This window comes from Gallinula chloropus (genome assembly GCF_964237585.1).
Source record: "Gallinula chloropus genome assembly, chromosome: 2".
Classification (NCBI taxonomy): domain Eukaryota; kingdom Metazoa; phylum Chordata; class Aves; order Gruiformes; family Rallidae; genus Gallinula; species Gallinula chloropus.
The window spans coordinates 149,000,018-149,025,656 of NC_140086.1; the positions used below are offsets into that span (position 1 = coordinate 149,000,018).

The 25,639-nt window shown below is 40.4% G+C and overlaps 1 protein-coding gene across 1 annotated transcript in view; it reads right to left on the minus strand.

The window, feature by feature from the left end:
• Nucleotides 1-25,639, minus strand: part of PARD3 (par-3 family cell polarity regulator) — a gene marked incomplete at its 3' end in the record, with an annotated part of 453,440 nt that overhangs the window by 273,412 nt on the left and 154,389 nt on the right. The window contains exon 4 of the mRNA XM_084260488.1: nt 817-995. Within this exon, the coding sequence (XP_084116614.1) occupies nt 817-995 (179 nt within the window). The remainder of the gene's footprint in view (nt 1-816; nt 996-25,639) is intronic.

Here is a 25,639-nt window from a genome sequence, read left to right on the forward strand (position 1 = left end):
AAAATAGGAAAGAAAAAAAATTAAATAGCTATAGTAAGCTGCATGTTTTCCATCTGGATTTTGTGCTGTGCAGTCAGAATGGTAACCAAAGGTACAACTTGCTTTAAAAATTACTAGTTTATATTGAAAGTATATATAAGTTTTTCTTTTGAGTTTGTGTGCAAGTTACCATCACAATTCCAGGCAACATTGGGGCTGTAGAAAACAGAATCTTTCTTCCAATTTATTTTTTTTTAATAATGTACTGAGAAGAGAGTTTCCTGCTGACTTCTTTAGCTAATAATACAATTCATATAGAGATACTGAAATCAGGTTGAGAAAATGAAGGAAAAAATACTCACTCTACACTTCACTACTTTAGTTTTAATAACATTATTGAGGATAACAGTTATCAAGGACTGCAGTGTTTGCAATTTGTGTTTTGTACTACTTGACTAGTGCCTCAGAAAGCAAAAACTAATAATGCTGCACCAGAAAGAGAGACCAGCTGTGGGCACACAGACTATCCGCTGGCATTAGGACTTCTATGGAGATCAATAAAAATCATTATAGACGTGACCTATTTGCATTCAAAGAAAATGCAGGACAGTGTTTAGGCCCCGCTTTCAGGGTAATGAGTAATCAGAGCTTCAACTACAGCTAATGGCGAAATCAAGTTCTTTAGAGCCCCTGCTGTGGGCATCTCCGAGTCTCCTGAGGGCACGACACATGTGTGACTCACGCAGTACAGGTTTAAACCAGGAGGAGGTGAGGGAAGAAGAAAACAATTCATGCACATTTCTCATTCACTGGATAAAGTGGGGGGAAAAAATATACCTTTCTTTCATGAGCGCTGGGTACACCAGGGGTGTTCTGCTTGAGAAAGCCTGCTGTTGTGGACCACCTTGTAGGGTTCTTCCGTGAAGGCTCTTCTGAAGAAAAATTTGTGTCACTTACAGAGGTTGAGAGGCCAATCAGTGCAGGGTCACTACTACGTCGGACATGAAGAGGCATATCTGAAGAATAAAACAGACAGTAAATAAACACTGACTAGATTTAAAATGCTTTTGACATAAGAAAAATATTTTTTCAAGCTCTGGATGGGTGGTTTTGACCAAATGCAGTTACAAAGAGTAACAAGTTACTGACCTCAGCATAGTTCCTCAAGGACAAAGTCTGTTTCCTCAAGCCCACAGCCTTGCTGCTTGGCCGCACAGGGAGAAAATGAGGGCCAAACCAAACTCTTCGAACCTAGTACAGACTGTTGGCTTTACAAGTAGAAACAGCATCGCTGCTACCTGGCGGTTCTTGTGTAAAATCAAAAAAAGGCAGAGGCTCAAACAACTAAGCAGCTAAGGTGACTCACAGGCATTTATAGAACAAGTAGCCAAAGGCCTGAATTCAGCAGCCTGATGACAAGGGGTGGGCTAGGACAACAAGAAGCCCACTCCACTGGCACAGCTGCAGCACAGGCAGTGCCACCACAACATCCTTGCAAGAAGCTGCACACCCACCCTTCTGGAGCAAAAGACAGCATCCTTGCCTTCTAAAATACCATTTCCATTCTTTTCTCAAAACTTAAAGAAGTGACTGTTTTCTATTCTGCATTTGCCTCTTTCTGACAGCTGAAACAAGACCTGCACTGATTTACCCCGATTCCCTCAGCCTTCCAGCTGGCATGAATGACAGGAGAAAAATATTTCATTAGTAATAAACGATACAGCAGGCAGGTAGACAGATTGGAAAGAGATAGTTTTTTTTAATATATGTAGAGGTCAAAACCATTCTAGAAACTTTGATGGTGTGTAAAAGTTAGTTTCTCCTGAAATACAACTTAATTTTTTCCAATTTCATTTATTATCCTACAACAAATATCCTCACATTTATTGCCTGCTTGCCCAAACAGAAGTTTCATTGCCTGCATTTGTGACCTTTCAGCACTCTCCCACTCTGCATCAGAACGCAGGGGATGTGATTTATCAGCTGTATTTCTCTTTATTGCTGCACTGGGAACCTTGAAAGCAAACGTGGAAAAAGAAAAGGTGAAAGCTATGGCATCTAAGCAGTAGAGTCAGTGGGAAAGGTGTGCTGGGCAACAGCTGAGAATGAAAACCAGGACTATGTTTTAATGCTTTGTTGGAACAGTTCCCAAGGAAGCTGAAGGCGCGTGTGTCTCAATACTAGCAGGTAAACGCAATGACGAGAGTTTGATGAGTGACTTGTGTCATAGCTTTATGTTAATGCTAAGTAGAAATAAAGAATCTTACTTTGTGTAGCATTATAAAGAAATCTAGTAAGACATACCCCACAGAGAAAATGCAGGAGGTTTTTTTTCTAACAACTAGGACTCCCGCTGCTGAGCTAAGACAGAAGAGTTACACGGCAAAATACAACAGCCGTTCTATTCTATGTCCATTGTGATATACAAGGATAGCAGAGAATTAATTAATGCTGTTTCACAATTGTTGAACTATTTCACTTTCCTATGAAAAGTCTTTATTTTTTATTACTAAAATGTTCACAACAGTTAACTTCTAGCAAATAAAATGTTTTATTTTATAAATATGTACATTTGTACAAGTTTTTCTGTTTAACCAAACTGGAAGTAATTAAAGCAATGTTATGGTCCAAGTTAACACTACTTTGATTTTGTTTACTCAGCACATACTCATAAACTCGTAACTGAAGGTTTTTCTTTGATCACCTTGTCTTCAGCTACTTCAGGTTTCACAAGGCAGCTGAAGGCAAAGCCTCTCATCTCCCCAAGATGGCAAACATCACAAAAGTACATTAATGATGCGCAGGAGATGTCTGTAACACGGTGGCACTGCTGACATCCCAGCAGCAGCCCAGCAATACAGAATGAAGCGACTCTTTAACAGCAGCGCCCACGCCGCTGGCTTTAGCCCTGAACATATGCTCTCATTGCTGAGGTTGGTCTGGGCAAGAAAGCAGCTCTGCAGAACGTGCTGCCGCTGAGGAAAAACGCCCATCTATATTTGTTTTGAGCAGCAGCCCATGCATATTATCCTGCTTGCCTTCGCTACCCACCCTACAACAGAGAATTACAATTTTCAAGCATGAGTTCACTTGCTCCTTCTGCTCATACATCTATATATAAGCACAGTGATAGCAAAATGTTCTTGTATTTTTACACTCTTTCTTCAAATTACTTGACAAAACAAAAGTTCAGTTGGGTGAACTTCTGTGAGAAGAGAAGCTGAGTTGCTGACAGAGAAAGGAAGAAACTGGACGTTGAGTCAGCACTTCTGGAGTGGAGTGAGCAATTATCACTGCCTTGCCTCGGAGCAAAAAACCTGACAGTTTGCACCATGCTAAGTAGCAAGACTCTTCACGGTACAGAAATTTAATTATGCAAGGGAATTCCCAAATATTGATATGCTCCACAGAAAATATTAACACAAGAGTTTCTCTTAAAAATCTGTTTGCTAATAAGCCACCCTTTCCTGTGACCATTTCATTTTAGTAAGGTTAGCTATTGAGGTATTTGCAGGCATGCATTGAACACTTCTCTAAATCTTTTAAAAACAAAAAAAAAGTTATTCTGTTGATACAAAGGTACAACATGACCAATGCTATTCTCTCCTTATGAAAATGGCTCCATACATAATGAAAAGTGATTTGCATTACTGATTAAACTTCACAACTAAGTGCATTATAAAAGACAGTAATTTGGGTGTGTTGGATCTATGTATTTCCCAGTTAAACTAGAAATATAAACATATAGTAATTTTGTTTTGTTTTGTTTTGTATTGCTGGAATGGGACAAGCACCTGGAGCTAGCTGTGGTGTAATGCGTCTTGGCAATAGTCAATACCATTCCAGGTATTAATCCAAGAATTAAATTTTATTCATACTATATTAACCACAAGTTGTAATCTCCTGCATTCCTCTCTAGAAATCTGAGAGTTCATTCTAACACGGTTTTGGGACTGTCCATTAAAACAACAAGAAGAACAAATACTTTGAACAGATTTTTCTACCAATATATTGTTGGTTACAGTCTTCTGGTTTACTTGAATTTATAGATTCGAAGAGGATATACTCTGAAATATTAAAAGGAAAATCAAAGCAAAGGAACTTAATAATTAAACCACAAGATGAAGTACGCATGGGACCGATGCAATGTCACCGATTCCAGGATGATGGCTGATACTGTTTGAAGTCTGTGGTTTCTTTGAAGAGTGGATAAAACAGCAATGAAGTCTAATCACAAGGCTTCAAATTCTCTGTGGCACTAATGCACTGTAAATATTGATTTGCTTCTGCAGCTGAGGTGCCTTTTAAATAAGCACTTGAAACAGTAAATCTAATAATGAATTACAGGAAGTTTTAAGTCTAAGAATTAAGGAAAAATTAAATTAAAAATCATGAAAGTTACCACTAACTCAGTTCTTGAGCCACATTCAAGGACTTGAAGTATTCAGCCACAAGTCCAACACTGTAACTTCAGAAAGAATTACGTGTGACAGAGAATCCCATTAAGTTATGTATATAGCCACAATTCTCCTAGAAAATGGCTATTTGTAGGATAAATCCAAGCTGGATAACAAAATGCTCACATTCATAATTATGAAATTCTGCCTGGAAGTCTCATTTTATTAAAAGCAACAGCAGTTTCGCTATAAATTATAAAAACAGCCAATATACATTTTATAACCATCTTTAAATGTTAAGAACACAGAGTTGTACCTTCCCTTCCTGCCAGCAATTCCATTTTTATTTTAAAAGGGTCATCACCTTCTCTGATTTTCAAATATGCTCACGAGCAAAAGCATTTGAGGATCTGGCAAATTTCATCCATAAAGCTGAACACGTCGTCCTGCATGCAGGCATTCAGCTCAAAGGATGGTGCTTCTCTCAGAGCAGAGCTAATATATACCTTCCCATACCAATTTGCTTTCAGAAGTCAGCTTGGAGGGCATGACTAGAAAATGGATACATATATTTATATAGCATAGCCAAGATAATTTTACTCTGTGAAGATTTCATCTGATGTTTCAGCTCTTTAGTGCCATTGATAGGTTGCACAATTTGGTGTGCAGTGAATTTAAGGAATAGAAATAAAAAATGATCTTATGGTCATTTCTGGACACCTCACACAGACCATCAGGCCCATGACTGATGTGTAGACCTGAAAAGGCCTTTTTTTTGTATTATCCATCCTCAAGTCTTCTCTGGGAAAATGATGATTCAGTAAAACAAAAAAAACCCTGTGTGAAAGAGTAGTTTTCAACAAGGAAGCTGCTCGGGTTATTGTTCCTGAAAGCGAGCCCAGAGATATGCATGTACATTGGGGTGTGTTGGATCACAAGACACACATAGATCCTACCTCAGCATCAAGAGACCCGTCTGTGGATGTTAAATAGAGACCTAACAGCTTTACTGCTTGTGTCATACATTCAGCTTATCATACCACTCAAATCCTCATCTGGAGTCCAAGAGAAAGGGTAAGTCAGGGTCATCCGGGGGCTCAGGAAAGCAGGACTGCTTCTTTCAGCTTGAAGTACTCAAAACTACAAGTTAAGTCTTAGTCTATATTTAACTGAAACATCTCTTTAAAAATATTTAGATTAGCCTTGAGTTTCACACTCCAGCACAGCTCCCTGAGCTCTGGTTCCAATTTCAGTAGGTTCAGTTCAGCTTTTCATTCCACTTGGTGGGACATCGCAAGAGCCAAACATCCCTTTTGACCTTCAAAAGCTCAAACCCCCAAAGTGGTTCAATTTTCATTTTTAGAAACCTCTAGAGACAGGATGATGGTAACTTCCAAAGACCACTGAGGCTGTTGTAAACTGGACTACTACAAAGGTTTTCAAAGCTTTTCCTCTTCAGATAGAAGAAAAACAGTTGGAGGCAAACACCAGCTGATTGTGAACTTACCTACAAACTGCATTAAACCCTATCAGCAGCTAAGATAAGCCAGCACTTCTCTACAAGATTAACAAAGCACTGCAAATCAGATGTAGGCATCTTGAATTAGAAAATAAAAAAGGATGAAAAACATAAGCAGTTCCAAGTGAAAAACTACTCCCTGGACAACTCCATCATCTGTCCTACAGCAGCAAGCTCAGACATGCTATAGAGAGATGGCTGCTGGGAGGGATGCAAAACAGTAGCACTGCAAAGCTACCAGCAGCTGCAGATCTTTTCAGAAACATGCTTCTGGACACACCTGGAAAGGAAGATGATACATGTAGACCAAAAACCCTTCTCCTAAGGCCCAGAGCCGTATTTTTCTCACCCTTAGAATCCATACCACTTAAGTATTTAATACAAGAATTGGCATCCTTTCCCAAAGTGAATACTCTTTGCTTGGTCAAAATCATAAGAAATGGGTTTTTTTCTAAATTTGTATTATTTCCCTGAAGTTTATCCTCCTGTTACTAGGTATCTTCCCTTCACTTTCTGTGTCACAGCCAATTACAGCATTTCTCCCTTAAACAGTTCTACAGAACACATAACTTCACCTCTGCCTCTCTTAATTCTCTATCGTTGTTCATTTTTGTAAATATTATTCTGGTCTTCCTTTGGTCAGAAGACACCTAGAATAGTGCATTTCTCCTATAAAACACCTTCAGTGCTGTCTCACAGGGACTATCGTCCCTGTCTTTTTTTGAACTTTGACACTAATGCATAGTCACCAACAATCCTATTTAGGTATTTTATTGTCCATAACATCCACAAAAATTCTAAAACTTTTTCCACAGCCTCACTTGAGCACCTCTGTCTTGTTAACAGAGTATATATTCAGATCAATATCCTTACGGTAGCTTCTATTTACTCAGGCTGAATTAAACTGTATTTTTCCAGTATATATGCTACCCATCTATTGGGTTATTGTTGTAGTTTTGCATGGTGGAGTTCTGGTGGAGGAGGGGGCTGCAGGGGTGGCTTCCGCAAGAAGCAACTAGAAGCTTTCCCTAGGCCCAAGCATGTAAACATCAGCTAGGCTCAAGGCTGGACCCACAGCTGACCAAGGCTGAGCCCACCAGCAATGGTCACAGTGCCTCTGGGAATCACATTTAGGAGAAAATTAAAAAAGCAAGCAGCCACTTTTTGCCACTAGAGAAGGGAGTGAAAAGATGTGAGTAACTCTGCAGACAATAAAGTTACTGAAGAAGGGGTGAGTAGGCGCTCCAAGTGCCAGAGCAGAGATTCCCCTGCAGCTCATGAAGAAGATCATGGTGGAGCCAGTTGTCACCCTGCAGCCCATGGATGATGATGGGGAGCAGATACCCCCACCTGCAGCCCATAGAGGAACCCACGGCCAGAGCAGGTAGACGCCTGAAGAATGCTGTGACCTGGTGGGAAGCCTGCACCGGAGCAAGCTTCTGGCACAACCTGTAGCCCCATGGACAGAGGAGCCCACATCAGAGTGGGTTTGCTGTCAGGACAGGTGAACACTTGGGGTCTCATGCTGGAAAAGTCTGGTCCTGAAGGTCTGCATCCCGTGGAAGGGACCCACACTGACGCAGTTCATGAAGAACTGAAGCCCACGGGAAGGACTCACATTGGAGAAGTTCATGGAGGACTGTCTCCCATGGGAGGGACCACACACTGGTGCAGAGGAACAGCATGAGTCCTCTTTCCTTGAGGAAGAAGAAGCAGCAGAGACAATGTGTGAGGAAATGAACACAATCCCCATTCCCTGCCCCCCTGTGTCACTCGGCAGGGAGAAGGGTGAGAAAATCGGGAGTGAAGTAGAGCCCACGATGAAGGGAGACAGGGTGTTCTAGATTTTACTTTTTATTTCTCGTTATCCTAAGTAATAAATTAATTTTCCCCAAATCAGACCTGTTTTGCCCATGACAGTAATTGCTGAATGATCTCTCCGTGACCTTACCTTGACCCATGAGTCTTTCATTATATTTTCTCTCCTCTAACCTGTGGATGAGGGGAAGTCACAGAGCAGTTAAGGTGGGCATGGGCCTCCAGCCTGGGTCAACCCACCACACCTTCTTTCCTCCATTCAAATACTGTATTTTCCTAGTTTATCTACATCTAGAAATTTAATTAGCATACTAATTACAGTACTGCTTCTCCCAGATTTAAAGAAGTTAAACCAAAACTAACAGGAATCTTCATGTCAGCCTACTGGACAGCAATCTCTAAGATTGCCTCCAACTTTAAAGATTTCTGCACTGATTTTCAAACCATACCGAAGTGTTTATGCTGACATTAAATTGGAATTTCCCAGATGCTTAGATTTCTACCAAATTCTTTACCATTTGCAAATATTACATTGATTGTGCATCATTCACCTACAGACACCAACTATCTAGTGTTCACAGCTCTCCCTTTACGAATTACAAGAAAGCTTTAAGTTGACAAAGTTTAGATAATTAGCATTTGTCTACTTGAAAATATGTTTATGCTTTAAAAAAGTCAACTTCTAAAATAAAATTCTCTACATTCAGAACCTGTAGTTAAATAACAAGGCTGCCATTCCTCCTACAGAGAAAAAAAAAAAACCCATTGTTAAACTTCACACAATCCCAGCTATTTATAACGACTTCATGTACAAACCCAACTGTTCTTCCAGCTATTCATCTTCCAACAGCTTATATGTACTTTCTCACAGCCATATTTTCAATGTTATCAAATATTTTTCACTGCTTTCTTTTTCCTTCAGCTTTAAACCAGCACATTTATAGGAATTTGTGCATTAAAATCAGGACAAATCGCAATTATTCTGTCTTCCTCATACCACTGTGTCATGGACACATGAGGAGCAGGGCAGAAGCTGTGTCACAGCACTAAAAATGTACAACGTGGTCTAGCAGATGGCAGATGAATGAGATGGGTCGTGGGACTCATACTTGGTCTGAAAAATCTGAGAGGTGGGCATGTCCTCAACTATCGCATAAACGCAGAGAAAATAAATTGGCTGTGTAAAATGTACAAACAAAAACCCAATGCAAATCAGCAATGCCTTTAAGAAATACAAGACACTATATTAGCATGCCTGTGATCAAAAATGACTCACAGAAAGTCATCTGGAAGAATAGGTGACAGTGAAAAGAATGCAACTGAGCCACCAAAAACAATCTTGTTACAAAGCAAAGAAGGAAAGTCCTTACCTTCTTAGTATCATTTTCCGTTTCCCTTAACAGAACCTAAGTTTTCCATTGTCCCAACCACGACTGCTCAATGACTTTGAAATTCAGAAATAAGAAAACATCAACCTGCCACGGTTATATTTTAATAATGAGGTGATGTTAAATCCTTATCTTGAAAGGCCTTTAAAATAACAATCTTCCTTCTCTTTCTCTAATATTCTTTCTTCTTACTTTTGAATACTGGGATCCGGGAAGAAAAAGATGATTGCACCTTGAAACTCAATTTACTTAGACACTGACTTTTAAAGCTAATTAGAGAAAGATCTTTAAAACTGAAATTAAAATTTAATTACCTACACCCTTTCCATCTCCTTTCTCTGAGCTTTTTTTCTAAAATGCAAATATCTTTGCATGCCAAAAGAAAAGACAAAAATGACAGATCTTACAAATGTTCTACTCGTCTCTGTCAAAAAATTATGTTTCAGTATGTTTTAATGAGCTTCAGTCTCCATTTTTTGGGTACACTCTTCATGGATTTCCTTAAAACACACTGGATTACCTCCTTACCTGTTTTCAGACTACTGCTAGAAATGTAGAAAAAACACACTTCTGGCTCCCCAGGTGTTAAAAAGATTTTGCAAAACTTTGTTCCTTACTTCTTCAAACAGTTGTGTGACAGTAAAAGTATCAACTTTGCTACTGATCATGCTGAAACTTTTCTGCTCACATCAAAGATCATGCCTCGCTAATAAGACTCTGATTGATATTTAGCTATGTTAAAATGAAGACACTGTATTTTGCAACTTCATCCACAGTCATTTTGCACTGACAGGAGCAAATTCCTACCTGTTTTGAGTTGATAATGTTTCACCACACTGAGACCCAGGCAGGAAGCTGGCAGAGATTTTACTTACCACAAATTTGAAAAAATCCCCTAAAACCAAATGGTAAAATTGCTCCTGTTAATGAACATAATGCAGAGCTGTGATATGTATTGATTATGGTCTAGGCATTTTGGGTAGGCTCAGAAAGGCTCGCTTTGAGAAAGAGGTTCGGAACTTTTTCCTGGACTGAACAACAGGATTTAGATTGTGACTTGAAGAGCTCAATTGGGACGAACCAGGAATGATATATCATGTATAATATACATTATGGTTCTTCCATCAGTTTCAGCAGAAGAAAACTGGCTGTGGTTGCCAGTGTTGTGACCCTGTGCTGGTCCACAGGCCACCACTGCGCTTTCCTATGAGGAGGAAAAGGGGTGGGCAGAAGTGCCATTACTCTGCAGTACCAAATACTAGGGCTTCAAAACTACTTGTCAGTCTGTGTCTGTTTCCAACAGATCCTTGAATAAGCTTTCTTTCAACATCTGTTGCCTACACAGCCTTGCACATCACTACATCACCTTGAATGTGAGGTGGGAATTCCTCTGCAGAATATATCCAAATGCCAAAGAGTTAAACATGCTTAATTGCCATTCAGCAGGTCTGTGTGTAATTAGCAAGGGTTTTGTTGTTACACAAGTCCTTACAAAGCTGGTATTGAATCTCTCTCTCTCTCTCTCTCTGCTGCCCATCAGAACCCAATGCCGCATCCACTGACTCATGAATTAGGGCACTAATTTACTTTTGAAAACCGTAATGGTCTCCACTGCCCCGAGGGCTGGGGAACCTCCACACTGCCCCTCAGTATGCCCCTGTGGCTCCTGCCCAGTGGAAGAAACCCGACCCAACCACTGTTTCCCAGCAAACTGTGAAAAAATTAAAACCAATGCCATTTTGACTGGGGTTTAGAAAGGGAAAAAAACACCCAAACTTCAGGATTTGTAAAGACATCACAATGAGACTGTCACTGAATAGTCCAGTGTGTGCACAAGGTATAATAAATAACAACAGGTGGCAGCAAGGATGCTACTAGTATCCTAAGTACAGGAACAGTGAAAAGTTGCGTACAATGATTGTTTACCTCTTTTATCTTTCAAACAGTGAGTGAAGTGGTATTTCATTGTCAATCATCAGATGAATACTCCATCTTTGAAAGATTATGGCTGTTAATCTGGCATGTCTCCGTGTTTCTGTGGAGAACCTCACCATTGAGCTGGCACTGGCATCTTGCCCCTCCTCTCCACAGGCTGGGATGAGCAGGGCTAGCTCCAGCCTCACTCCACTGCAGAGGACAGGAATCATCAAAAACCCAGCTGGGGTTTTCCTGATATATAAAAATGGTCATTTACATCCAGCTCATAGACTACTATGAGGCTGGAGGAGGCAATGACTTTGGGACATTAGCAGCTGGGGGTGGATCTGAAGTTGCATTACCCAAAATCCACATAGCTTCATTACAGAAATTATTTCAACAGATTTTTAACTGAAGAGTAATAGTTACGACACCAAGAAAACTTGGTGTCTGCACCTGGGTTTTCATAGCTATATGCAGAAAATCTAAAGAAAAAAGAATGTGTGAAGGAACAGCCTCTACTGCACACCACTGTTTCCGACTTGACCAAAAAAAATTACACGTATAACAAGATATAGTGAACATAGTCCTGAACAACTTTTAAAAATTACTAACAGCTTCTGCAATTTTAATGGCACTTGTTCTTGTTTCCATGACAGAAACATTTACTAGGATTATTAGAAACACGTTGGTACATTCATGAAACATGCTCTCATTTAGAGTGTTATCAAATCTCTGCGAGTTAACGTCTCACTGAGCTCATACCTGCAGCTGATGACCAAAAAAGAGTGAAAGATCTCAAGCAGAACTAGGAAAAGGGCATGTTATCCCACCCTGTGTGCTCAGATAGACAATTTTTAGCAGAAGGCTCTTCTGCACACAGGGACTAATAAAACCCAAAGGCAAAGCACTCTGCACAAAGATCTGAAGAATATTATTTTCTGTCATTCAGTTACAAGTATCAAACTGAATCCCTGGGGACAAATCAAGTATTTGTGTGTTTAAGTAATGAGAAGAAATGCCACCAGCCCAGATCATCCACAGAGGATGCATGGGAGCAGAACTGCCACGGCAGTGACACGGGAGGGCAGAGAGTGTGGCGCTCCGCAAAGTGATGCGACACTGTGCCTGACCTTTCACTGGGGGTAGGTCAGAGGACCGTCTGGGAAGCTAAGAAGTTTGGGGACTACACAAACCTAACGGCATCCAAACAAGCTCTTTCCAATTACCTGAGTGGGGAATAAGAAGCTCCAGCTATCAACAAAACATGCTGAAATCTTCTCATTAACTCTCAAGGTTAAAGATCACTTTCGGCAGAAAACTCTGGTGTTCCCAGTAGCCAAATAGGGAGTAAAGCAATTTAGACTACATTGGAAGTTGTTAGCTAAATTGCTCGGATAATGCCCACAATGGGACAATAAAACAGAACAGCTGCTGTTCTCCAAGGGGTGACAGACCAGCAGACATCTTTAATTCTACTTCTTTACTAGAAACAGATTATAATAATAAACTATATTCCATTCTTTTTTAAAGCCATGTCTAATGAGCAGTAGGAAACAAGCAGCTGCTTGAAGCACGTGCGAAGTTGAGCATTCCTGTCTATCTTTACATGTACTTCACAGGTCCCTTACAGTAACAGGGAGCTCAAATTGGTCTCTTCCAGAAATGTAAAAAGTTCTCTAAACCTTGAGGAAACTTTGGCAACATCTATCCTTTTTTACTTCCCTTACAGATGCTTAATTACATACCTCTCACTCTTTTTCTTTTTTTTTTTAATTTTCACATTGCCAAGGCTAAAGAAAGTAAAAAAATATTCCTAAAAGTTCAAAACCAAGAATAAGCAAACAGAAAGAGCCTCAGCTGAAGTTCAAAGAGAAATTTCACTACATGAAAGACAGTTCATGAATTTTTGGATCAATGACTTTTCAAGATTGCATTTGCCAATTTTCATTATAATTTGTGGTTGGTTCTAGCCCAGAGATGAAGATCGTCTTTCTTAGTGGAGAAACAGCTTTAGCCAGAACTAACAGAAGATATTTACTGAAATACTATGGTATGTACTCCATGCCAGAATGTGTCAGGTTCCCAGCAGCTAACTTTTCCAAGCTGTCTCCACACCATAAGCCTCCCTCCTTTCCTCATCTTAGAATGTGCTACAACAATTTAAAATATCTGTATGCAGAAAGTGAACAAGGTAGACAATTTTTATTCTACAATATTTTTTAATTATTATTATTGTTGTTATTCATTTTATACCATTAGGGAGCTTTCATTCTGTTTCATTCTTTAAAAGAGATTAATAAGGTATTTATTGCTCCGCAGTCTAAAATGCATTGACAGACTGAAATGAGAAAAGGAAGGGACAGCCAGCAAATATTACTTGGTTCTCTTCCATTAGCATGAGTAATTGCAGGCTGGTGCTTGAACATGAGAAATCCCAACAGATTCAAAGGAAGGTCAATAGCCCAGGACAGGATGTCCAGGAAGAGCACTGCAAGTAGTCGGCTAGACAAGAATAGTCTGTAAAAGCCCTCAAACAATCTTCTACAAAGCAGAAGAAAAATATTATGACTGATTTGGCAACTGACTGCCTCTTCCTGCACCTGAACCAGTTGAGTGCCTGGTGTTACTACTATGTACACCTCACTCTCTTCCAAGGTCTCCCTGCAGGAAGATAACAAGTTGACAAAACTTCTACTGAGGATGGACAGAAGAGAAATTGTGGAAGCAAAGGAGCTACAGTTCCTCTTGTCTCTGTGAGGCCATGGCCTGGGCTGCCTGGCTGTAGTCTGATGGACAGAGTACTCGCCTTTAGCGCCAAGCACCCAGGCACAGGCCTGCAGCATCATGGGTGATCACAGGTCACTATCCACCAACTGTCAACATAGGGATGGATGCAAAAGAGGAGCTGCCCTTTCAGGATGAGAGCACCCAAGCTGCAGTTTGATGCTACCGTCAGGATGTGAAGGACAACTCTAAGAGCACCACAGTGATGAATCCTCAGCATCTACAGGCTTTCCCTACGCAGCGTATAAGATGATGCTGCTCTGACCAAAAATATTAAAGAAATCATTGTAATAATATTTTTTGACTTAAATCCTTCACAAAGTCTCTGTAAAATGTAATTCAGATACTTTCCACCCCTGAAAATGAAGAAAGTTATCCTTCATAACCACTGAAAGAAAGCCACAGGAGAAGAGAGCCATCTCCTGTACTGATGGAGTTATTTCTTTAACCCACCTGAGAGCAATGGATTTTAGGTAAAAAGTCTTAGTATCATCATTTTTATCTTACATTAGAATGTAGAAAGCTTTCGGGTATTAAAGACCTCCCTAGCACATTGACTTTTCAATCCACGCATCCTTATGAGGTTTGTACTCAGCACTGGGACATCCACAGAATAAACATGGGGATGATGCACAAATGACTACAAGCAGAACATCCACGGGCTCTCACAGACCATCAACTTCTCTGCAGTGCACATCAAGCAGGAAACTGCCTTGGTTTTCTAAAGTGCTTAGCTGAAACCCTGAAAGTTAAGAAATTGTTCACATCTGTTTTGCCAAACTACACCATTTTTACATGAAACATGGCGGCTCTGACTAAAAACTACTTTAGTGTTTAATAAAAGTAGCTACCTTAAATTTCACATAAAAGAAGAGCAGGAAAATAGCTTATTATTGTTTAGTTACCTATGTTTATGTAATCTCTGAAGGCAGGGTATTTTAACAACTCTTTGAGAGCTAGTGTATTTAATACTGCATAAGATGTCAACAAATCTACTGCATTAAATAACACCTAAGATACTTATCACTACCAATAAAATGGCTATTTAAAACAGAGAACACTCGTGGTTTCCCCAGAACAAAAGTAACTTTGTATTCACAGACACACACATTAGTTTTAGTTGGGAACTTGTGTGTAGAGAAACTGAAACATTATCTGCCATATCATTCATATAAACACCAAAAATATTTCTTATATGTTTCTGGAACTAAATAGCTTTCTGAGAACAAATTCATCACTTTGTGTTTCTTCTCTGGAATTTGTAAAACTATTTTAAAAGTTATTAATTCATGACACAGCTCACTTTTGTGTTGCCAATGAGATTTGGATTTATGTATTTTTAAAGCATTTGAAAATACTTCCAAAGGACATTTAAAACCATTTCTCTTAGACTCAGAGTTCAAATGTAGGAGCAGGGAACACTTACCCATTGGTCATGCAGCACATAGGCAAAGCACAGACCTCTTCAAAAAGTTTAAAAAGGAAGCCAAGCCAAAGCACATGTGGAAAATTAACTCTGAATCTGAGTAATGGAGGGTGTCTGAAGTCTGAATCTGAACAAGAGAGGGGCTCTGCTTCATCATGCAACAGCCAGCAAGGCCACTCGTGGAGGAACAATGCTTAGGCACAGGTCTGACAAAACACATTGCTGCTGGACAGGAGGGCGGGTTGGGCAGCTCAGCATCACTCACCTCCCCCAGGTTTTAGCAGTTCTTGAAAAGCATTGTACTTTTTATGAGATTATTCTGGCAATGCTAGTGTAGGACATATTAAAATAAAAAAAACAAGAATATTTGCTTTTTCTGAGATTACCAAAACCATTTGTGTAAAGCAAGGCTGCCCACAGGTTCCTCAGAAGCAATTGGGTTCTCTCAGATGTTACTACCAGACTAAAAGCACTGATCAAGTGCAGTCGTTATTGCTGTTTCCACATAGCTGGAGAGAAAGGCAGTTATACATTTCCTTAAGCTTCAGTGCTCCTCTCCATTAGCAGCACAGGGACATCATCAGGTCTCCTTGGCCCACTAAAGCCAAGGGAGAGACAGATCAAGAGAGAGAGATGCTGCTCCTCAGCATAATTTATAGGTAGGAGCATAACATACCCCACCAAGGCACTGAGTCCTGCTGCCACTGACATCCCCATCAAATAGTCCCTCCCAACACCCTGTTGAGATCCCAGAAGGTTTGAAAATCTTGTCCCTGTGCACACTGTGTTTAGGAAGTTCTGGGATACAGCCAGAGAGGCCAGAAAGCCAGCCAGTAAACGGCACTTCCTGATACCACTCCTGAGGGGTTTTTAACAATTCTGTTTCCCTTTTCACTTTAGAGCAGAGAAGGGGAGACCTGGACATCACAGACTTTGAATTACATTCTTGTGGGACTCACCTGGAGATGACTAAAGAAATACAAGCTTAATAGACAGAAATACAGTATTAAGTTCTTTATTAAAATATACTTTTGCAGATCTTGCTACCAAGAAAAAAACCCACATCCCTGGACCCAAACTGAGGATAAAAGCCTTTGCATGAACAAAACAAACACAAAAAATTCTTGGATCAAAATTCACTCAGCAGCACGAGGCTGAAAAAAAAATTCCTACTGATTTACTACGTGGCAGTTTGATTGTCTAGCCTTTCCAAACAGCGATCTAACATTAGTGTGAGGACAGAGAGAGGGAAAATTGCTGCCTAAGTGGCAGGTTTGTTATTGTTTGACAATTCTAAAGAGTTCACTAGAAACTTCTAAAAGGAGCATCTCTAATTCCCTGAAATTACTGATAATCAGCCAACTGAATGGAGAACAATTATGAAGGAAATTGAATGCTTCCAAACGCCAATTTGCTGTATATCCTGAATTAATATTGCATAAGCATTTTAGTCTCTTGCTGTAAAAGCAAAGGAATAAAAACCTAGGACGACCACAGGCATTCTTGCACAGCTTTCCTCACAGAATTTTGTATCATCATCATTTTTGCATTTTGTAATCACACTTAGCATTTATGTGGCAGCTTACATCTTTAGCCTATTTTTCTTTCAAAAAAAAAAAAATTAAAAAAATCTGCAAGGTAAACTGACTTCCACATTGAAAGTTCAACAATAAGCAGTCACGCCACACCAGCGTGAAGCCCCTAATACCAGCCAGAGATATAAGCTGCTTTTTCCTACTAATGAAGCCAGACCACACTTGAGGCCATTGTTGCAAAATAGTCTCAGGAATTTTTTGTGGTACAGCTACGCCAGCAGTTGGCCATGAAGTACAGTGAAGAGGAGAGATACTCAAAAGGGCTCAAGATGTCCATTTTTAGATATATATATTTATATAAATATATTAGCTAAGCCAGAACAGATGAATTTCTGTTAAAGGACCAAGACAGCGTAAAAAGTTAATGCAGAATTGTAATCAGCCTCGGTTTCCTGGGGAGCAGCTCAGTCCCACAGAGGATCAAGACTAGCCCTGGCCATGGTGATGGAACCAGATGCTATCCATCCTCCTTAGTCTGCACTGAAGAGAAAGTGAATCAAAAAACAAATGTTAAAAACCTTTACTTTAAAAAAAAAAATTCTCAAAAAAACCCCACCAACCCACATTAATTAAAAAAAAACCCAACCCAAACAACAAAAAAACCCCACTCTCCACCTACAGACAAACCAGGGTATGGATGAATGAGAAACCAGGTTGCTGGTCAGTTTGCAGGAGAAAGGGGGGGTTACAGCAGTGTATCTTAAGAAAGACAGGCTACAGCAGGCGGGCTGGGAAGACCACAGAACTGTCTGGAATGGACACCACCAACAGGGAGCCAGACTGCAGCTGCAAAAACGGCACCATTGAAGAAAATGTTAAGAAAACAAATACAGAAGAATGTTAAATGAGAAAAGCACAAGTCCAAGTATGCGAAAAATCATTCGCTACACACACTGCAGCACTACGGCGAGACTCCAAACAAGCCTCATAACTCAAATCCTGAAGACACCCTGTGATCATCCTGTCAAACACCTATATAAGCCCAGGTACACCGTGCAATAATGTCTGCATTTAGTCTTTTAACTTCTGTTGGAAATACAGAAAAATATTGACTTTAATTTCAAGACTTCGGGAGACAGAGAATCCATCAAAGCCCCAGGACTGTCATTTTTAAAGCTCTGCAATTCAGTGAATGTCTTCTGTGTCTGAGACATTCGCAGTTTGTGTTCCAGGAAAGGTAATTCAAAATGTCATCATGCACTTATACAAATCTAAGATTACACACAATACCATTTTTCATTTTGTGATTAACACTTGAGAAATAACAAAAGTATAATCATCTGGGATTATCCTTCCTTTTCATGTCTCTACCTTTTTTATTTTTGCAGTTTCTGGCATGGACTGGATCTCAGATTCTACAGATAGTTTTGCAAGAAAGAAAGGGAGAGGGGGAGGGCAGCAGAAACCTACTCACTTCAGTCTCATAATCATATATCATTTACACGGCTCCTAGGGTAATCGTTTATGTGGCAAAATAAGATCAGGGAAACAGTTATGTATTTTAATTTGTCCCCAGGGTGGTAAGCATTCCTTGCCACTAGGCTCCTCTATTTTTTTCCCTTTTTCTGATCCACGCTTCTTTGTTCGTTAATTCTTCATGCCTTCTCTTTTCCTTTCTCCCTCTGTTTCTGATCACAGGCAGATATGAAGTGGTTGTCTCCTTTCTAAAATTTCCATGAGGCATCAAGTTAACCCAGCTGTACCAGGTTCTCAGTCTGGAAGTCAGCAAATGGAAACAGAAGGAAGGAGCATCAAGTCACCAGCTAACCTCTCAAATTAAAGACTTGTCCCTGGCACACATGCTGAGCATCTCATGTTCTGCAACTTGGTAACTACAGACTGAAAGCACAGAGCACATGAAGAGCCTTACTCAACAGCCCTACCTTTGACATGTCCTCAATTTTCATTGCTGAAAATGACCCTTTAGGTGTCTTAAAGTAAATGAGAGAAAAACTGGGGGGGGGGGGGGGGTGCGGGGGGGCATGGGAATAAGTAAGGAAACAGACCAAACAATTTACATTGCAGTGCAAGTGAAAAAAGTTATTTAATTTGTCTGGTCAAGGTGAAAATTTATCTGTGAATTAAGCACATGTATCCATGAGCAAAAATTACTATCAATCTTGCTAAAATTCTGACTTTAAGATCAGAACTTTTTCCAAGGGAAGATCAAGCAAACACCATATTCTCTTTACATGTTACATATGCCACAGTCTTCAGTTTAAAAAAAAAAAAAAAAAGCTATGAAAAGTTAAGAAAAAACCCAAGTACAGCTTTCCTTCCAAAAGCCATCACTTTTGATACCACATAAGACGCATTATTGGATTTAATTACTTACTAAGTGTACTTAATTCTACAAAACATGTGGTCAATGAAATGCCTTCCTCCCACAGAGGTCAAACTCCTTTCCGTGGAAATGCTAACTATGTACCAATCTTATCTGCTCTCATACAGAAAACACTGAAAATCTCTTGTCCTAGAACTCAAGACATCTGCCAGATCTGCGAGGCATAAAGTAGAGGAAAAACACAACACTGATTCACAAGGACTCGGTGCCTGTTAAACACGATTAGATTTGCAGAAAAACCTTGAAAGCATACGTACTCGGAAAATATTGAAAACATCTGGTGAAACCTGCATGAGGAGAGGGGGGAATACAAGCCCATAACATGCGAACAAATTAAAATACTTCATTAAAAATATTTTTCACCCCTAGTATAACATTCCAACTTTGAAAAAGAAAAATGGAAATGCACGGCGCAGAATCTTAGCCCTGGGAGAATTCAGCAACCGAAGCTGGTACACGGCACATACAGCACAGCACAAATTGCTCACTATGAGTGAAGCTGATGTACTGCCTTGAGGGTTTGAGGAGTAATTTAATATTCAATACAGTCCATAATAGGAATCCCATGCAAAGAATTCACATCCACAAAACCATTCTGGTAAAACGCAGGATGAAGTAAGGCACCTAGAAGCCTGCTTACACACCAGGTGAACAGCACACACATGTGGGTATTGCAACACTCCCCCCAGCTCACAGCCACTAAAAACTTTGAGAGAATTCCAATACAAAAGCACAGGTGAGTTTGACATGTGCACACAGTGTGCTTCTCCTCGAGTTCATCTCACTGGGCACCCACCCGGGCAGCTGCAACAAGAAGACTGAGGGATCCAAGCCCAGCAAAGCACCCACTGCCCTGAGTCCCCCTCCCCTGCCCACAGCCAGTGCACACTTCCAGGCACAGCCACCCTGCTGCCTGCAGCAAACCCACTGCCTGCACCTCAGGGGTGCAACTGCTTGCTCCCAGAGCCACCAAGGACATGGCTTTTTGGTACGTTCATCTTCCCTGATTGGGCTTTCAGAACTTGCTGCCACCACAACATACTACTGCATAGATGGGCTGCCAACAGACATAGAGCCGTCATCTAAGACAAGAAATATGCAGATCAAGCTATAGTAAATAAACATTTATACATATTCACAGCTACAGCTTCACTGAAGCTTTGCCACCCTTCACTTTGCGGGGGCTAGGTTTTTGAACCATTTTCTCCTTCTCTCCTTCACTTTTTAGACATGCCTTCTCCTCCTCCTCCTCTGGCTCCTGGAGACAGCTCTGCTCACCACGGAGCCGCCACTCTTGCAAAGACCCTCTCCCAGAGCCTTCAGCTACTTGTCCCACACTGCTGGTCAGTGCCAAAGTGCAAACTAGAAATACTATCTCAGCACCAGCAATACATACAGTGAAATTTCCCCCTACCCCTGTAGAGAGATGAAGTGAAAAACACTCACTTCCCTGTACTGTTACCTTCTGAGCAACACAGCAGAGAGCTGTGGAAAGCAAGGTTCCGAGAAGACTTTGTCCACTTATATTTATTACTTTAAAGGTGAACTTAAAACAGAGGTAGAGGTAAATCATCTGCATGTACAGTGCTCACAGAAATATTGCCTACTATGTCAAACTAGAGCAGCAACTTTATTCACTCACTCACTGGATATTTCTCATGGATAAGCATCATACAGTTCATTTGAAAAAGCAGTTCCATCATTTTTTCACCACGGCACTCCTGGTAAGCCCTTCATTTTTATTTATTTCTCCATGAGTCAAGAGCCCAACTAAAATTTTAAATAAAACATTAAGAGACTTCACTATGCGAGACCCTTCAGATGGAAATCATCATGAAAGTCAGGCAGTGCTTGACCTAAAATCCCTCTGTCATCTAATGAAGGTCTGAAACATTAGAGCTTAAACCAGGTGGAAATCGAAGAAGCTAACATCATTTTTATATTTGGTGGAAAAAGCTTTCATTTGCAGAAAACATTTCTGAAATTTTGGTTCCAAAAGGCCCAAAAGCAGAGAGGTCAAACGAGGAATTACCAAAAATAATGGAAATGCTGATTTGTGTATCGTTTAGAGCTGGTTAACAAAACTAGGGTGTCACTTCATTCTCTCACTTATCAGAAACAGGTGAACGTAATTTTATTGGTTTATAATCCACTAAAACTGAACTGCTAGCATTACCTCAAACATTATTTCATTTGAAACACTCTCGGTAGTTGTCACTAACTGCTGTTCTCTCTGCAAACCTGCAAAGGCATTTACTTTAATTGCCGACATTCAAGAGATGTCTCCTTTCCACATCCCCCCATTCAGAGGTTGGGTGGGTAGACAGAGAGCTTTCCTCTTCCAAGCCCACGGGGAGCCAGGATACCCCGAGGAGCAGTATGGGCAGGGTGGCCATAACAGCCAGGCACTGCACAACAAGTGAGGAAATGGGGTACAGAGGCACTGAACTGCAAAGCGCAGTAAGGACAACTCAGGTCCTTCAGTGCTCATCAACTCCACATCATGCTTGTTCCCCCAGATTTAGGTGGGCTTCTCAGTGCCACATGGCACGACCTGTTACACTTCAAGGTCTGAGAACGTGTGGCAAGAAGTACAGCTGCCTCTCTGCAGAAGCCTACCCATTCAGGAGTAGTACAGCATAAAGCAACTAGGTGCCAGTGTCAGACCCAAGGCAGATGACAATCTTGGCTTAACCATAAAATTTTATGGAAGTGTTCCAAACCAAATTTTCCTCTGAAAAAAAGCGAACGCGGGACTATCTGCATTCGTGGCATAGTGTCTATGACCCAAATATACTTCCCAACACCCAAATATATTTCGTGGATATACAAATACACGAGCATAATTATGACTGTGTAGGAACTTCCTGAGGCCACAGAAAATTGCTCTGTGGGTCAAACTGAGAAGCCACTGCTTTTGTAAAACACCCCTTCTCCTTTCTTTTCCAAATATACAAAAGACCACTTTTAAGGCAACAAAGGCAACATCCCGCTTCGTTAAAAGGAATACTCCACGTCATCCTGAAATAAGCTGTAAAACAGGTCAGATGAACTCACTCTGGAGGTGTCCATTCCTCTCCAGGAACAAGAAACAGGGCTGCTGGGAGTATTTAGTTCAGATACAGAACTGTCATCCATTGTGCCATTCTTTAATCAGCTGTTGCCCAGTAGTTGCCAAGAGAGTCCCAGTTTTACTTCCAGTTGTGAATGGTACCATACAGAGAGCTGAATCAAATCCAACCTCTTGGGATAAGATTTTAATGGCTAATCAAAGTTTCCCTGACTCATACACAGAATTCTCAGAAGCTGACACAATAGCTTGCTACTGCTGTCTTCATACAGCCCATTACTTCATGTATGCAAGTAGCAGTACAAATATTTTATCCTAACCTAAGTACCACTTTTTGCTTTTGTTTGTAAACCCGCATGGTCCCCAACTCCCTTCCCACATATAGAATCATTTCCAGTTCCTATAAATCCAAAAAATGTTGACAGAATTAATTATCTAAATCCACAATGAAGACAAGAAACACAGACCTGGAACTCAGCCCAAGTTCACATTCAACTCTGATCCCAAGCAAATGAATTCTGTCATCAGCCTGGGTAGTGAAAGTCACTGCAGCGAGGTGCCTGCTGTGTCACAGAGGGGGACCTCCTCTGCCTCCGCAGTGCCACAGAAGGGGAGTGAGGGGTTCCTGCCTGCAGACTGATCGGGGACACAGAGCTGCGCTGAGCTGAGCCATCCCTGCAGGGAAGCGGCTCAAACCTCACCTTGTCTCAGACTGGGTTCACGGGCTAAAGCCAGGTTTGTCACCCCCATGGCATCCACTGCTCTTGGGGGCCACAACGTCTGGAGAAAATTTCTTCTAAATGGATATACTCTCACCCTAAATGCTTTGTCTGTCCCTAACGTCAACCCACAGCATTTCTGAATATAGAACTCCTCTTACACAATGCTCTTAAGATTTACAAGAGATGGGTGGGAGCAGGAACAAATTTTATCTTTTGAAAAGTATGAAATAAGGCAATAAATTAATGGAAAGTTATTTCTCATCCATTCCTTTATTTATGTATCATCTTTGAGTCCTTTTCAGCACATAAGTAAATAAAAAACAAACTAAAAATCAAGTCTATTCAACTAGCAGCCATCTGTCCGTTTCATCCCCCTCAAAAGAACATGTCAAAAGACAACAGAATTTAAAAGCAACTTTCCCCAGTAACTGCCAAAAGAGATAGTCTTTCTCCAAAACACATCGCCATCTGAAAAAAAAGAGTCCACGTGCTGCATACACAATATAGAAGAGAGCAAGAAGACCCCTTGTGAATTGAGAACAGCAAGCAACAGTGCTCTCACTGAAGCGCAAGTTCACCCTAATTAAGGATATACTTCAGCTATAATACCTTACAGCCTTGGGCTTGTGGTCAAAACCAGCCACATAGTTCTTTGCTTAGGGGGGAGGAGGAGGAAACACACTAGCTGTTGCACTGAACATGGGGCAGAGTGCACTGCACAGAGTCCCTGCAGCATAACACTCTTCACTAGCCCTACAACACCCTTCCTGTAAGATCATCCCACTTAGGACTGAGTGGATAATTAAGTGCATTTGACAAACTCTGCATCTTCTCCTGTTGGCAAATTGTCTGTGAGTAATTTATGTCAGTAGCCTGCCCCCCCAGAGACCAATGCTGTTGCCTCAAAGCAAAGCAAAATGCGACCTGGATACCAGTTACTCTCACAGACTGGTAGTTCTGGATATTAAGGATGCCTTGAAGCATACTGTTTTATCACATTTCAGAGTAAGTACCTATAAATACTACATGAGGTTTTTAGAAACTGTTGGATTTTTTTAAAAAGTGTAATATGTACACATGCCTCCAATAAAGTAAAACATTTCACAGGGTGCTTGTCTGTAAAAAAATATATTATTTTTCTGCTGGTGAAATAGCATTCCTTACTCATTTCAGAGTCATGTTCCTTTACCTTCACTCTGTTCCTTCTCTACTGCTTAGGATAAATAGAGGAGTAATCAAAAAATTATCTATAAAAAGAGTTATTAAACTTACTGACACACGTGTGATGGCAAACTTTCAATAAAAAAAAATGCTTTATCAGAATGGGATTAAACCCATGATACCACAATACAGTGGACTTGTGCAGCTACTCTGTAACATTTGATTGGATAAAATGGTGTAACCTTTTGGTATACACAAAAATACAGTTCCCTTAAGAAAAAAGTTACCTTTCATTTGACAAAGGGGAAAATAAAACCCAGCAACACTAACCACACCTGCGTATCAAAACATTCTCAGAATATATGTGTGATTTCCATAATAGCTTCTTGTTCAAGTGAACCATTCATCTATTTAAGATGTCAGATTTAGACGAATATCCAAAGCTGGCTTCCTAAACTATTCAAATTCAATACTTCACATCTTCATAACCCTTCCTTATCATCTCTCATGTACTACTTTCTTTAGATATGGTACGAAACACCACTAAGTATCAGATACAATACCTTACTTTTATTACTCCACAATATCAGTACTCAAAGATAGAAGCCCTCACCATATGGAATGACATCTTGAAATACCCCATGATTACTTAGGTTTCCTTTAGAGAATCCATTCAGTTCTAAAATTCTTTACTTTATTGGTTTCAGGGATCTTTTTAATCCTACGAGAACTACAGAATTTTGCTTGATGGTATACTGAGAAGATTGAAGATATTAAAGGTTAATTTAGAAACTTAAGCAGTTTAAAATCCATTTGTTTTTACAAAAGTGTCACGGCCTCATCAAAAACACATGGTTTTTAAACTGTTCAACAATCCCAAATTAACAGCAGAGCACTATGCTTGGAGAAAACACCAACTGGAGATCACTCAAGTCAGAACTGTGCTGCAGAAAGAACAAATTTAGCCTCATGGAAGAAAGCAGCACCTGGTACTGATTTTTTGATTCAATAACTCTGGCTTTAAAACAATCACATCCTTGATAGAGCTACAGGGATAAATGTGATAAGAATTCCTCAACGGCAAGAGCACCAGAAGGTGAAGAAACAGACTTTGTTAAATCTTCTCCTCAAACCTAAATGCATGAGAAACCTTCCTTATTCAGCTGCCAACAGCTCAGTGCAAGCCTCAGCTCAAGGTTATCTTCCTACTATCCAATGTGGTAAAGGAAACATCTGAGAACCTGGCAAGGAAATAAAAGTGGGAATGTTGGCTAGGAAATCTTTTGGAATTCATTCCTGGAACTGCACTGGAATGGCGGGCACTTGAACCCCGACTTCTCATTGATGAAGGCTCATGGCTGAGGAAAGCTGACCTGGCCCAAAGCATGGTAGAGCTCCCACTGACTGAGTGGAAAACCTCCCACTGACTTTAACAAGCGTTGCCTGTAAAGCCATAATCTTTCACTATAAATGTGGATGACTTTCTCTATATTGGAAGCAGCTATTTAACCCTGGA